The 15,501-nt window shown below is 37.6% G+C and overlaps 1 protein-coding gene across 1 annotated transcript; it reads left to right on the forward strand.

Annotated features, from left to right (window-relative positions):
• Positions 1-3,768: 3,768 nt before the first annotated feature.
• LIN7C (lin-7 homolog C, crumbs cell polarity complex component) lies at positions 3,769-14,802 on the forward strand. Its single transcript, XM_045893990.3, has 5 exons — positions 3,769-3,858; positions 7,523-7,641; positions 8,117-8,188; positions 10,453-10,662; positions 11,394-14,802. The coding sequence occupies exons 1-5, from the start codon at positions 3,822-3,824 to the stop codon at positions 11,547-11,549; spliced, it is 594 nt and encodes a 197-aa protein (XP_045749946.1). The 5' UTR covers positions 3,769-3,821; the 3' UTR covers positions 11,550-14,802.
• Positions 14,803-15,501: the final 699 nt, after the last annotated feature.

The following is a 15,501-nucleotide window of genomic DNA, read 5'->3' on the forward strand; positions in this document are numbered from 1 at the left end:
GGACTCTGTGCAAAACCCAATCTGTGCCCACAAAATTAATCATGGAACACATTTTATGACGTTTGACAACAACTTAAAAGGTTCTCATCTCTGGCAGGTGGCTCTGCCAATCTGCAAGTATGTGCATGACAAATTCTGAACAATATATTATGTGGCTGAAAATATATCATGCAGGATGCACACCCTGGAGAGAACCAGAATGAGTCCAAACAATCCTGAGTTCTGTCTCAGGGATACATAAGCCAGACTGCTGTCTTGTAAAGGAAGGATGATGGCCCCAGGTACACACAGAAAGCCAAAGAAAAGGCAACAGCTCGTGTGCCAGTAAATGCTGAGAACATTGGCACAGTCGCCTGTGTTGGCAGGACCAAGAGTTTGAGATGGCTAATTTAAGCGACAAGATCCTGGCAAACAGATTTATTTAGGGCAAGGGTGCGTCAGAAAGATGCCAGAAAAATACATCAATCTGTGCCTTTACATGTACTGTAGAGTGATGATGAGACAGTTGACATTAAAAAAGTAAACCCTTACACTTTAATATAATCTGCAGCTCATCCTAACAACAAGTAGGGTTTTGCTTTCAATCCCTGGTACTCCAAGATGGGGTTTTATGTTCTCATCTGAGATCTTTGATCAAGAAAAATTTTCAACAGGTGTTCTTGAAGAGATTTCCCCATATGGTTGTGTTGAATTGATGAGACTAGTGTTTTTATATATTGTTTAGTTTATTTAAACATGTAGGCTATTTCACATTTGACAACATTATTCACTTCAAATAAAGGAAGATACTTATCTAAAATTTTACTTACTGAGGAGTATATTACAGGAACTCTGTTAGAAAAAGAAAGAAAATGGGGACTTTAGTTGTACTGATAGAACCCTTCACTTAAGAGCAGTATTTTACTCTGTACTAAGACATAACTGTTTTTACGTATCTATTGTGTACAGTAGTGCTTATTTGTGCATAGTTCACCCAGCAATAAAACAATAAAATGTGAAAATAATAGCAAAACATTCCACTTGGTGGGTCTGGCTTCATCATGTTACTTTCCATGTTCCATTTTCCGTCTCTAGACAGCCTCCTACTCCCAATTTTCCCCACCTACTCCCTTCTCCTCTGACTCGATGCTGTCTTGGTACATTGTATTTGCAATGTCTTGGGTTAGGAAAGCTTTCATAACCTGGCAGCCTACTTGGGACTTTAATTCCTCATATGAAGACAAAGTTTGCATAATTTAGCTTTCACTGGGATTTATCTTCACTCAGAGTTCCTATTCTAAGTCTGAGTCTTCCTTTCTATCTCTGAGGCAGAAATTAGTACGAGGAAGCAACAGGTAAAGAGGAGTTCTTCCACAGGAAGAGCAACTTCTTGATTCGGAAGTGAGTCCTAATAACCTGATGAGTCAATAACCTGATAGTGGCATAAAACTCAAAACAGTTCTGCCTCATTTGTGCTCACAATTGCCTCCTTTGGGACACAGGGCAGCAATCAGTCCTCTCTTCTGGAAAGTGAAGGAGCCGGACTCTAGTTTCTCTCAACTCCAGTAGTCAGGGAATTGTGAATTACAAAACAAATCTCAAATATTCATAGGGATACAAAAATATCCAGCACCCAAAAAGTAAATTCCACAATGCCTGGCATTATACATTCATATATATCTCACTGGTCATGTAAGAAACAGGAAATTATGAGTGTAATGAAGAGAAAAATCAGTCTATTGAAATAGTACCAGAAATAGCACAGATTACAAAATTAAAATAAAAACATTAAAATTGTCATTATAATTGCATTCTATATGTTCAAGAAGCTGTGGGAAAGATTGGGCATGGTAAGGAAGGACATGGGAAATGTAGAAACACACACACACCCTTAAATCTAAACTGCTACAGATAAAAACGATAACCTCTGTAACGAAAAATGAACCATTGGGATTAAGAGAATTAAATGTCAAAAAAAGGAAACAGAAAAGTTTAAAAAAACAAAATGAATAGAGTACTAGTGAGCTGTAAGACAGTGTCAGACAATGGAATGTACATGAAAGTGGGGTCATCAAAGGAGAGGAGCTGGAGGATGGAGGAAAAGAAAATATTTGAAGAAATAAGGGCAATGTCTGCATTTGTCTTGTTCCACTGGACATTCTCAGTGCCTAGCAAGACACCTGGTAGACACTAGACATTTAGCAAACATTTCTTGAAAATATTTGTGGCATAACAATGAGTAAAAGATAAGCACATGAGTGCTACTGCAGGGTATAAGGACTATCAGGGACCAAGGAAGAACACTTTGAAGAGAGGGAAGCTTAGTAGAAGTGGCGCTTCTTCAAGCAGACAGGGAGAATGGGTTCAGTTGGAAGGTGTATATGGTTTGGAGAACTGGAGGAGATGAACAAGGGCATTCTATATAAGAACAACATAAGTGAAGACTTGGAAGCAAGAATAAACAATAAACAAGAATAAACATTTTAAATATATCACCCCAACTGGAGGGGTGGTTGCACTTGAGGGATAATGAGAAATGAGATTAGATGGATAACTTAAGGGTCAGAGTATGCAAGTCTTTAGAAATAGGAAATGGCGGGGGGGGGGGGGGGGGGAGGGGGGTACCATTCAAAGTTTCTGAACAGAAACCCTTGATGATGAAATCAGGGTTCAAGGGGAAAAGAGTATAATGATGACATTCATGATGGATTAGAAGAAAATATTATACTTGAATGGAAAGAGTGGGCTGGAGACAACCAGGAAGTTGATACAACAATCCTATCATGAAGTGTTGAAAACTTGTATATGAAAGCACCTCGGGTGCCTGGGTGGCTCAGTCGGTTGGGCGTGTCTGCCTTTGGCTGAGGTCATGATACCAGGGTCCTGGGATAGAGTCGTGCATCGGGCTTCTTGCTATGCTTCTCCCTCTCCCTCTGGCTGCTCCCCCTGCTTGTACTCTTTCTCTCTCTGTGTGTCAAATAGATAAATAAAATCTTAAAAAAAAAAAAAAAAAAAAGAAAGAACGAACCTAACACAGTTAACAGCAGAGACATGGCTTAAATGATTAAATGTCAGTGAGATCTAAATACTGGGCAACTTAATATTCCATTTAAATTAAGTACTAAATTTTTTCTTGGTTCATGAATTTTCAGAAGTGGCCCTAAGAACCTGTAATGCATTAAAAAATTTGCTTCATTTTGGATCAGCTTTTAAAAATGGTTCCTTTGTGCACCGAAGTGCCTTGTTCTCTTGCTCACCCAGGTGTTTCATGCTTTTTTGTACTTTCCATCCTTACTCTCAAACAGATTTGCAGGGAAGACTCATGCCTTGATTTTTAAAATTAAAGCCATGCTGCCACAAAAGGAGAATTTATCCCGTTATACAGTGTCACCGAATCCCAAAGTTTAAGGGTGGAAAAGAGCTTGGAGATAGCACCTTTCATCGCACAGACAGGGAAATTGAGGCCAAAGGAGATTAAGTAAGAAGCCCAGACTCATACAGCCATTAATGGTCAAGCCAGGACAAGAATCCAGACTTCCACTTGGAGCCGAAAGTTCCAAGCGGGCGGGACAAGGCCTGAGTCCGAGGTAGGGAGCAAGAGTCAGCAAAGGTGCTTCTTCATTTTCAGAGACCGGGGATCCGCTAACCTCGGAACCGCTTAAGGTTCTGCGCGAGACCAAGGCCAAGACCCCCGCACCCAGGTCTCCTCCACTCCCCTCAGAGCCAGCGCTCCTACTCTCGCGATGCTGTCAATCCGTCGCCCTTCCAGCTCCTACTAAGCCCCGCCCCTCCGCCGCACCCTATGTCGTCATTTCCTGTGGGTCTGCAGGCAAAGGGAGAAGATGGCGGCGCTGGGAGAACCTGTGCGGCTGGAGAGGGGTGAGTGCGGCCCAGGCCGAGCCCCAGACCGAGGTGGGCGGAGGGGGTGAAGGAGTGCCGTATTGCCGGAGGGGAGGAGGGGCGACCCAGGCTCCGAGACCGGATCCAGGCTGTCCCTCGCGCCGAAGTCGATGCGCCTGGCCCCTCGGAGGGCGCCTGTGGTCCCTTCACTGGTACTCAGACCCCTGCTCTGTTCACATGGACTGTGCCCGGGCACAGCACAGTTAAACACCACCTGTGCGCGTTCGCAGACACGCGCCGCAGACGCGCTCCTTTGGTGCGCACAGCAGACGCGTCGTCCGGAGACGTGTCAGCCCCAGAAGCAAGCATCGCACGCCCGGTTCGGACCGACTGCACTCACTGCCCGTATTTATGCACGCACAAATCCGGTGTCCCCGCCTTCTCTCTCAGATCGCGGACGTCCCGGACACACAGCGCATTTACCACCGAATCCTTACTTACGCACGAGCTCCGTCGCGTTTTCGGCACAACCTCACTTGTGTTTGTTTTGGGCTGTTTCCTGGCCTTGGTGCCCCTCCCACGTACAGAGAAGGTGCTTTAAAAATTACCCTGCTGATTTGGTCTTGGGAAGAAGGTTACGTAACTGGTTGGAATAGTGGTAGGTTGTAAAATATTGAACGTGTAGTCTTATTCCCTCTTTACAAACCTTGAAACTGTTAACTGTGGCTGGTTGCTTGCCTTTCAGAGCAGACTGTCAAGGAGAGTCCGATCTGTTCTGCTGAGTAATTAGCTACGGAAGAGCCAGTGAAAATACATGGCTATGTGCCTGTCAGGGTCCTCAGCATTCCACGGTTTCCTTCCCCAAACCTTTATTTCATGCGTGCTTTTGACACACCAGTATTAGAAGTTATTGGTGAGTCAAAAACAGACTGAACATTTTGAGTACCAGTAGTAAACGAAATACAGAGTGGCTGTTGTAAATATCGTCCAAATATTAACATTTGCCTGTCAGCCTGAATATTAACTTCTGCCCCAAGAAGAAATACATTTCTGGAATTACTGTATTTAGAGAAACCTCTTTCCTCATACCTTCACACACATGCTCACTTAACATTATTTACTCCTTATGGTGTTCACTATTTGTAAGTCTCTTTATAAATGATACTGTTTTCCACCTGCCCACCAGACCATTAATTAAAGCATCATTTTTGACAGGGGAGTAGCTACTCTGGGAAGACTTACTAAGTTAGGCCTAAGACTGGGACCTGTTCCTCCTGAGCACAATGGCACTGTGCTTTGTAGACGGGAACAAATCTGTTCTTTGTTAACAGGAGTAGGTGTTTTTCTCTGAAAACCGGTTGTAGGATTCTAACATGTTGGCGGTCTTTTGTATTTTTAAGTGCAGCACAAAGTGTGAAACTTTACCTCTGGCATTTAGTTTTGGTGGTAGTCATGGCTTTGTTTTTTTGCTTTTTCAGAGTTCTTTTCAGTTCTATAACAGAATGCTCAGCGCTTAGTAGGATGAATTACTAATGGTTGCCATTTAGCAGGATAAGAAAGATTACCTCAGCTGTTTCTTCTTTAGAATTCGGTTTAACAAACTTTTTTTTTTTAATATAGATGACTTTTTTTTTTTTTTTAAGATTTTATTTATTTATTTGACAGAGAGAGACACAGAGAGAGAGCGAACGCAAGCAGGGGGACTGGGAGAGGGAGAAGCAGGCTCCCGGCAGAGCAGGGAGCCCGATGTGGGACTCGATCCCAGGACCCCGGGACCATGACCTGAGCCGAAGGCAGACGCTTAACGACTGAGCCACCCAGGCGCCCCCGGTTTAACAAACTATTAACAAACACTCCCAACAGTCCTACAATATAAAATTGTGCATATAATCAAGATCCTGAGTGTCTTCTAAATAATCAAAACATGATTCAGTGGAATACATTTGAGCACGTATTAGGTACAGTTTAGGTGCAGTAAAGAGTTGTTTCAATTTTTTGTTAAATTTGAAATATTTATGTAGTTTACATATCATAACTTTGTAAATTAAAATAAGCCATGAACCAACAGTCCCCATTCACCAGTCATCCTAGTGACGGGTTATCAGAATGGGGAAAGTCTGATTCCATTGCATTTGATTAACATCAGTTTAAGCTTTTATTAACCTGAAATTGAAAAATCTACTTCCTTTTTTCACTACATTTATTCCTAGTTTTGCAGTTGCATACACAAAGAAGGCCATATTAATTCTATAAAGAAAAAGTTCCAGACTTGTGGGTATAAAACAAAGTTTAGAGCCTTTTCCTTTTAAAAGGAGGCAAAGAATAATACAGTAATAGGTACTCTAGCCCCCTGGGGTACAAAAACAGTTAAGAAAAAAAAAAAAATAGAGGCAGTTACTAACAGTGTTTTAAACGTGACTCTGAGTGTTTTTTTTTTAATATAAAGATTTTATTTATTTATTTGAGAGGGGGGAGCACAGGGCAGGGGCAAGTGTTGGAGGGGGTGGGACAAAGAGAAAGGGAGAAGCAGACTCCCCACTGAGTGCGGAGCCTGACTCAAGGCTCATCCCAGGACCCGGAGAACATGACCTGAGCCTAAAAGGAGAATCAGACTCCCCACTGAGTGCGGAGCCTGACTCAAGGCTCATCCCAGGACCCAGAGAACATGACCTGAGCCTAAGGGAGATGCTTAACCAACTGAGCCACCCAGGCTCCCCAACCCTACTCTGAATCTTATAAAATTTCTTAATTCATAAAACACTCTCACACTTCCCAATGAGAATTTCCTAACATGGTTAATATATTTGTGTAAATGTGTACAGCCCTTTAATATTTCTTATGATTAATTAATGTTCAGGTAACATAACATTTATGCTCACTACATGCCAGACATGCATTTTTTGGTTTAGTTGTCAAATAATTCTTATAAGGAAGGTACTGTTACTTCCATTTTACAGCAGAGACACTGGGGCACAGACGTTAAGTAACTTGCCCGAGATCACACAGCTAATATTGAGGCCAGATTGACAAAACTTTTTATTTTTCTATTTTGTAAACATATGTATTTGATTGAGGTTGTCTTAATTAAAAGACTGTGTTAATGATTATGAGCTGAAAGCAGGCCACAGTTAATTTATTCCTTTATACCATTGTTTTAACTGTGTCCCTGCCACTAACTGTATCTGTTATTGAATGGTTCATATCTACATATAAATTGTGGTTTTCTTTGGGAAATGAACAGGAATTTCACTAGCACACAGTCTTTGCACTACTCTGTGCTTTGATTACTAATAATGATAGATAAATTTTTATTGACTAACTAGTTCCAGAAAGAACTGTCAGTGTTTTGAAGCAATAAAGTGTTCATGTGTCTCTCACATTTGAACCTGTCCTTTCCTGTGACATTTAGTATTTTATTTTCAGTTTTCCTCCATCTTTCAAAGATACTATTTTCCAGATCTTGTATGTGTGCAACATTAGGTTCTTAATTACATAAAAATTTAGCATTCTCAGATTTTGCATTCCCTCCCTCTTAATGTGTATTCACATCCCCTCCCCACCAAACACACAAGCTCGCACTCTTACACTTTTTCCTCCATATTTTACATTTTTCTGGTTAATCCTTGAGGATTGAATCCTGTTACAGGCATTTAAAGAATCTTCAGAGAAAATTATTTATCAGTGTATGTTTGTTTAACTCTAGATATTTGTAGAGCAATTGAGTTGTTGGAAAAACTGCAAAGGAGTGGAGAGGTACCACCACAGAAACTTCAGGCTTTACAAAGAGTCCTTCAAAGTGAATTCTGTAATGCTGTAAGAGAGGTAAGTTAATGGGATTAAATTTACCAAAAGCTTGAGTTAATTAGGTGTAAGATAATACTCTGAAATCTGGGTTCAGAAGTTTTTAAGAAAACAAACTTTAGTAAAATATTAGAACCTATCCATCTCATTTTTTGAAAATAATTTTTTATTGAAGTGTAATTTACATACAATGTTATATGAATTTCAGGTTCTGTTCATTACTCAGTGTTCACCACAATAAGTGTAGTCCGCATCTGTCACCAGACGTGTTATTACAGTACTAAGATTATATTCCCTATACTATACTTTTCATGTCCATACTCATTTTATAACTGGAATTTTGTACCTCTTCATTTTTTGGAATTTTTAATAGAAAAACATTTTACCGAGATGGCATAACTGCCTAAAACTTGAACACACTCATTAACCTGATTTAGAACTCAAACATGGTATATTCTGAGATTTTAAATCATGGTGATAACTTTGGGTTTTACAGGTATATGAACATGTCTACGAGACTGTGGACATCAGTAGCAGTCCTGAAGTGAGAGCTAATGCAACTGCAAAGGTAATTGTTTTGTTTTGTTTTTTTATTTAGTAAAAGTGAGAGAATTCATCATAAACGAGAGGTTTAAAATAGGGAATTATTAGATATTTGATAGGCTTATTTTGTTGTTTTTTTTTTTTTTTTTTTTTTTTAAATTTGATTTATTTGATAGAGAGAGAAACAGAGAGAGCAGGAACACAAGCAGGGGGAGTGGGAGAGGGAGAAGCAGGCCTCCCGCTGAGCAGGGAGCTTGATAGGCTTATTTTGAAAACTAACATAGAGTATCTTTCAAGCCACACTAAACTGTCTCAAATACAGAGACAAGACGTTTTTTATTGGCTTTACAAGAAATACTTTTATCATACCGTTTAGATAATGCATTAAAAATACACTTGCACAAAAATAGTAATACACATGTAATACATAGTTGTTATATATAATATACATATTATATCACTAATTACATAAATTTTCATCAAAACTCTGAGGTATATATTATTCTGATTTTATTGGTGAGGAAACATTAGATTAGGTTATTTTTCTTAAACCACACAGACAGCAAATGGTAGAACTGGGTATTCCCCCATGTTGCTCTTTGCTTTTCTCCTTTACCTTAACTGTGCAAATACGGGTAAATGTTGTTAGTAGGTTACCTCTTCAGAGCTGCATATGGCAGGTTTTATGTGCTTTTCTGTGCCAGTGATTTCCTCCGATATTTCCAGCATTGACCTCAATGTCTGTCATGTTTTGTTAAAATAAATTAATATCAGCATTAGGTGACTTATACTAGACTTAGCCATTAGCAGATAATTTTGCCTTGTTAGGTACTGGTCCATAAAAGGAAATATTGGATTCTCTGTTGAATATAAACATTTAAACATGTGGGTATAGTTTGGAAGTGTGTAAAAAAATGTCTCTGTATTTGAGACAGTTTAGTGTGGCTTGAAAGATACTGTGTTAGTTTTCAAAATAAACCTATCAAATATCTACCATTTGCTGTAAAAGTATAGAAACTTGGCTTGAAATTCCTTAATTTTATGACCTTCATGGCTTACTGAATTTCTGGGCCTTAGTTCTAATATCTGTAAAACAGGGCTTCTTTCAGACCTTGGAACCTAGTGGTATTCAACAAATCTTGATTTCCTTCTTCTTCCCATTTTTGCTCATGGGACGCTGGTCTATCATGAAAAATGGTACCAGATTATTTCATTACCTTTAAAAGCAGAACAAAATCAGGGTGCCTGAGTGGCTCAGTCGTTAGGTGTCTGCCTTCAGCTTAGGTCATGATCCCAGAGTCCTGGGATCGAGCCCTGCATCGGGCTCCCTGCTCCGCGGGAGGCCTGCTTCTCCCTCTCCCACTCTCCCTGCTTGTGTTCCCTCTCTCGCTGTGTCTGTCAAATAAATAAATAAAATCTTTAAAAAAAATAAAAGCAGAATGAAACCAAAAATCTCAACTTTGCATTAGAATTAGTGTAGATTAGTCTAAATTTGAAAGTTTTAAAGATGTGACTCTGTTTCATCTTCTGTGGGATTTTAGTATTAACTGGGTTGTTAACTAAAGCAACAAAAAAATTTCATGGTCATATGTATCCGTCTTTTTCTCAATATTGAATTATTTCTTTAATTAGCTATTTAGTATATAGTACAGAGATAGTACAGCAGCCCAAATGACTGCATAAGGACACTTAATCTCCTTACAGGTTATTATGTAGGTAGGTTGTGTCTTGTACAAAAGCTCCTAAAGGAGCCAGGCTATTCAGCCCAAAGCTTAGGGCTGCTGGTATGCTGGGGGAGTTTTCTCTTTAATGTGCACCAGTGCTCATCTGCCAGGCAAGCCTGCTTGCCTGTTGCTGCACAGAAGTTCTGGACACTGGGTGGCCTGAGTGACCTAACCAATCTTAATACCTCCTACATGGACCGAGGGTATGCTTTCCCGTCATCATCTCTAAAACCCCATGCACTCACTTTTACCTTCTCCTAACTGCCAGTGAATGTGTGAGCATGCAGACATCAAAAGTAAAGTAGTTTTAAAAAAGAGACAAAAAGGGGCACCTGAGTGGCTCAGTCGATTGAGCGTCTGCCTTCGGCTCAGGTCATGATCCCAGGGTCCTGGGATGGCCCCGCATCGGGTTCCCTGCTCCCCCTGCTCCCCCTACTCCCCCTGCTCTCTCTATCTCCCTGTCAAATAAATAAATAAAATCTTTAAAAAATAAAAAAATTTAAAAGACACAAAAGAACTGAAACAATAAAGATCACATTTTTAAATATGTAAAATTTTCTTTGAGGCTACTGTGGCTGCATTTGCTGCCAGCGAAGGACATTCTCATCCTCGAGTTGTTGAGCTACCAAAAACAGAAGAAGGCCTTGGATTCAATATTATGGGAGGCAAAGAACAAAATTCTCCAATCTATATATCTCGAATAATTCCAGGTGGAATTGCTGATAGACATGGGGGCCTCAAGCGAGGAGATCAGCTCCTTTCTGTTAATGGAGTGGTATGGATGAATTTTATTTCTATTTGTAGTAATGCATTGTAACCACTTGGGGGTGTATTTGAGTTATAGAAACAAAATGGGCGGGGTGGGGAGGGGTGTACCAAAAAAGCTCTGTAGTTTAGAAATCCCTTGGGGAGGGTATGTGCTACGATGAGCGCTGTGAATTGTGTAAGACTGATGACCTGTACCCCTGAAACAAATAATACATTACGTGTTAATAAAAATAAATTATTAAATAAAGAAATCCCTTGGGGGAATCCTGGGCAGTACTCTTTAGGACAGTGATACTTTTTAAGGAATTAAGTGTGTTTTGCTTCTTTTCCATTGTAAATTAGCAATGCTTAGTATGATTGTTATGAAGTAGTTAAGCTCTCCAGTAGTTAAGGAAGTACCTTAAATTAGAAGTCTGCCCTCATTTTAGTCTTACAGAATAGCAGTTACTTAATTTACTTCTGACTTAGTGAAATAATAGGGCAGATTGATTGGTATTCAGAGTAATTATTTGGAACTTAAAAATCAGTTCCTGGACTATAAACAGAATATGATTTAGCAGAGAATTTCACACTGATTAAAATGACAAAGCCAGATTATCTCATAGGTTTGTAGTGTTGTGATGACAAAACATTAAAACTTTTTTACTTATATGTACTTTAAACATTTTTGTATTTTGAGTTATCTAACAAAACCTGAATATTAATTGTGTGTGTGTTCATGTCTATTTTTTTTCCTAGAGCGTTGAAGGAGAACATCATGAAAAAGCTGTAGAACTGCTGAAAGCAGCTCAGGGAAAGGTTAAATTAGTAGTACGATATACACCCAAGGTCCTAGAAGAAATGGAGTCACGCTTTGAAAAAATGAGATCAGCGAAACGCAGGCAACAGACCTAATGCAATTCAAAACTTTATATTCCATTTTGCTTTTAGCTAGGAAAGTTTTACTTGTGACCTACTGATGGCCGCAATGCCAGTGATTGTAAAAAAGAAACAGAAACTTCCCGTGAAATCCTCCTTGCCATTTTATAAACACCTATTTTAACATTGTTTATGGTTCCAGAGATGCATACACTTTTTTCTGACAAGAAAAAGTGAAAGGTGATGAGGACAATTCTGTCCTGCTGTTTTTACAGGCCTTTTTCAAATGCAGATTTTGTCATAAAGTTGTTATAGATTTTTAAAAATGCTTTTTTAATATTAAAATGTACTTTTACATTCTTAATCTTTTTTTAGAAAAAAGTTTTCTTCATTTGGCTGCTTATTTAAAAATAACAGTTCTCCAGTTCTTTTTTTGCTTACTCTATTTTTTTTAACCTGTAAAATTTCTTTACGGTTTCCAAGAAATTAAACGTAACAGTCTCAGCTACAGCAGTTCATTACACTATCAGTGTTAACACCACTGCTGCATTTTGTACTTTGAACACATGCATAATATATATAATCAGTGGTAAATCATAACGCAGCAGAGTGGAAGTTTTTTACTTTTATTTAAACATAATGTATAATGAATATTCATTTATACTGATTTATAAAAGTTTTTAAACACTGAAACAATCAATGCTAAAATATATATTCTTTCATAATATTTGAGCAGTGAGGCAAGAGGATGTAATTTGGTTGTTGGCATTACTGATTATATCTATTTATGTTCAATATAGCATAAATTACAAATGCAAAAACAGGTTCAGGTTTCATCTTTTGCAAATTTTTTTTAATGCTGTTCATTTTTATTTAAATATATTTCTTATATTTTGGTTTTTCCATTCCTAGAGATGAGCCAGTTAGTTTGTGCTGGTAAATAGCAGAAGCAAAGACAAAAAAGTAATACTTTTAACCTCACTAGCCTCAAGAGTTACACACTCTTAACTAGCTCAACTTAAAATAATTGATTTTAAATAGGAAGAAGATAGAAGTATATACCTAAGATACATAGAAATTATGAGGTGATATATTCATAAGAATCTGCAGACTCTTAAGTCAAAATGAGTAGGAACTCATTCATACTGAGATGGTTGAATTTAGAGATTTGATCTTTGATTCAAATGATGGGAATTCTGAGAGATACTTTCATTTGTCCACTGGATGTCACTCTTTTACTGAAAGGCAGCTAGTAGTGTAGGACTATGACTGAGGTCTTTTTCAAGATGGAAATTGAGAGTCGAAGTTCATTTTCAGTCACAATTTATAGGAAAATTTGTACGGATTTTAAGAATTTTAAGTAACAGATGCTAAAAAGAAGATAATGGGTTGAAATGTATAAGGAATTTATCCTAATTACTGACCCTGTGTAAAAAGTGGGCATTTTGTAACATTCCTTCAGGAAGAATAGAAATGTATACCTTTTTCTGCATGTTTGTGAGCACTGTGAGTCTTACAAGATTATTCCAGTTTTCAGTGATTTTCAGAATAAAAGTCAATCAGCATTGTTACTTATCATTTAGGTATTGAACACTGGATTGCATGGTTGAATGTGTCTTTAGTCCACTATAAAACGTGCTTGTATTGATAGGATCATGTTGTTAAATTGTGTATTTTCAAAATTAATTGATGTTTTTAAAATGTTGAGACCAAAGTAGTGTAGAAGAATTATGGACTTAATTTAATTGTAAAATTATTAGAGGTATTTGTTGTAGAGCTTTACATATTAAAGAAAGATCTTGGTGCATATAAAAACAGTAATATTATTATGCTCGTATTGTATTACAGGGTAAGTAAATACTGAAAAATCTTATTTTAGTATAGCTACAGCTGTAGTAGCTTTTAAGGGCGTGTCAGCATTTCATTATAAATTATAGCTTCCTGGTTCAGTATCTCAGCTGTTTCAGAACTTTCAGCCAAGTTCAATCTTTTTTGGTGTTGAAACTTAGTAAGTTGAGTAAGCTATTTTTTTTTTCTTCTACAGTAATCCACAATCTGTTCGTTGTGTGGGTTGGCACTTATTTATAATTCTTAAAATAAAGATAGCTTAAAGGAGCCAAATACAGTAGTTTTGCTTGCTACTGTTGAGCATGAGTAGCAGTAGTTTGTTTTTGTTAATGGAGTTTTCACAGTGTATCCCAGAATTTTAAATCTTGACCACAGAAAAATACAGTCATTCAGTGGCAAAGATGTACAGTAGTGGTCTAGTATAGTGAGGGAATGAAGGGAATTGTCATCTTATAAATAAATGTATGATTCATGAATGTAAACACATTATAAGTAAATAAGTTTTTTATTTGTAAATTATAAACTACCCAATTTCCATCTATTTTCTTGGTATTTCAAAATGGGTGGATTCAGTGATTCTCAGCCTTCGCTGCACATTAGAACACCCTGCAGAGCTTTAAGAAATAGTACTACAGGAGTCCCATTCCATACCAAGTAAGTTCAGAATCTCCAAGGGTGGGGCCAGATACTTGTTTTTTTAAAGTTTCCAGGTGGTTCTAAAGGACATCTAGGGTAGAGAACCACTTGTTTTCCCCTTTATAAAATGCTCTAATTACACTGGACTCTGGAAGTACCAGAATAGAATAACTCAAATTACAGCTACTGTTAAGTAGCTGCAAATACAATAATTGATTATCTTCCTTAGTAATTTCTTTAGGAATAAAAGATATTTGGCATTCCTTATTTGGGAAGTAATTACAGTTTATCTTTTATCTTTTTTTTTAATCTGCCAGTAGTTTAAATGTAAAATTTTAATGTCTGTCATCCTTCTGCCCCCTTTGCCTTTAAAACTTAACAAAAATAAATGTTTATTTGTTGAGAAAGCATGTTTAAAAGCTGCAGATGAGAAATACTGTCATTGATAATTATGTGCTGTCTTCATATGGCCACTTTATCCAATAGTATACTAGATTATAATGACCTGGTTTGGGATTTGATAATTCAGATGTGTTTTAAAAAATCATTGTCTTCCTCTTCTAAATTTTTTAGTTATTTTGCTCAAGTACTTAAGTAGTTTGGCTCAAGTACTTTGTTTACAATTTAAATGGATATTACAGCATTTAATAGAAGAAATGGCTATGGCTTCTCTGAAAAGAACATCAGCATGACTTGGTGTAGACTTAAAAGAATACATGTTGTGAATATTTTATAATGTGGAATGATCACTGAAATATCCAGGACTCTGGTAATTGTATTTCCTAAATAAATGTATGTTTATGAATTTTCTAACTTACATTTTGTTGTCTCTTCTAACAGTCTGGTTTTATACTTTCTATTGTCCAGAATTCCAATAGTGTTTCTTCAACAGTTGCAGTTCTGTAATGGTTAAATAGTGGAGAAAACCAAATTGCTTGCTCATTAATTTTCAAGAACTTCCAAACTAATTTGTATTTGGACATAGTTTTTAAAAATATCAACAAACAGGATGCTTCTACTTTAAATTCTTTAGTTGGAGGCAAAGAAATAAACCCCAAATGGATTTAACACTTTTTCAAGAGATGACTTAATTTACCAAGTTAATTCTGATTCTAAGGTTTATTTAAAATAAATTTGTATTACGTTCTTGTTATTTGGATTTGAAAAAAAATTGGTATAACTACACAATAAATGTGTTTCTGAAAGCTCTGTATAACATAACTTTTAAATAAGGTGAAAAGCGTAATGTATGGCGGTTACTGGAGTGAACCTTTGAATTCCTATATTTTGTTTTGTCTTTCATAAAATATAACTACAGAAAAAATTCTCTTGTGTTATTTTGAGAGAGGCAGTATGGCATGTGATTGACGGCACAGCATCTGCGGGCTGACTGCCCTGGTGTGAATCCTAGACCCACCATTACTGTGTAATCTTACATACGTTACTTCTCTGTGCCTTAGTTCCCTCATCTGTCATTTGTAATAAGAATGCCTGTAACTGGTCA

Source organism: Mirounga angustirostris, unplaced genomic scaffold, assembly GCF_029215605.1.
Source record: "Mirounga angustirostris isolate CCGP_5_RB_7025 unplaced genomic scaffold, mMirAng1.0.hap1 SCAF_13, whole genome shotgun sequence".
NCBI lineage: Eukaryota > Metazoa > Chordata > Mammalia > Carnivora > Phocidae > Mirounga > Mirounga angustirostris.

Bases quoted from the DNA above. Each gene is read 5' to 3' on its own strand.
- LIN7C (XM_045893990.3), top strand. From the start codon at position 3,822: ATGGCGGCGCTGGGAGAACCTGTGCGGCTGGAGAGGG. The intron at 7,642-8,116 runs GTAAGTTAATGG...TGGGTTTTACAG, and splicing joins TCTGTAATGCTGTAAGAGAG to GTATATGAACATGTCTACGA. The intron at 8,189-10,452 runs GTAATTGTTTTG...ATTTTCTTTGAG, and splicing joins GAGCTAATGCAACTGCAAAG to GCTACTGTGGCTGCATTTGC.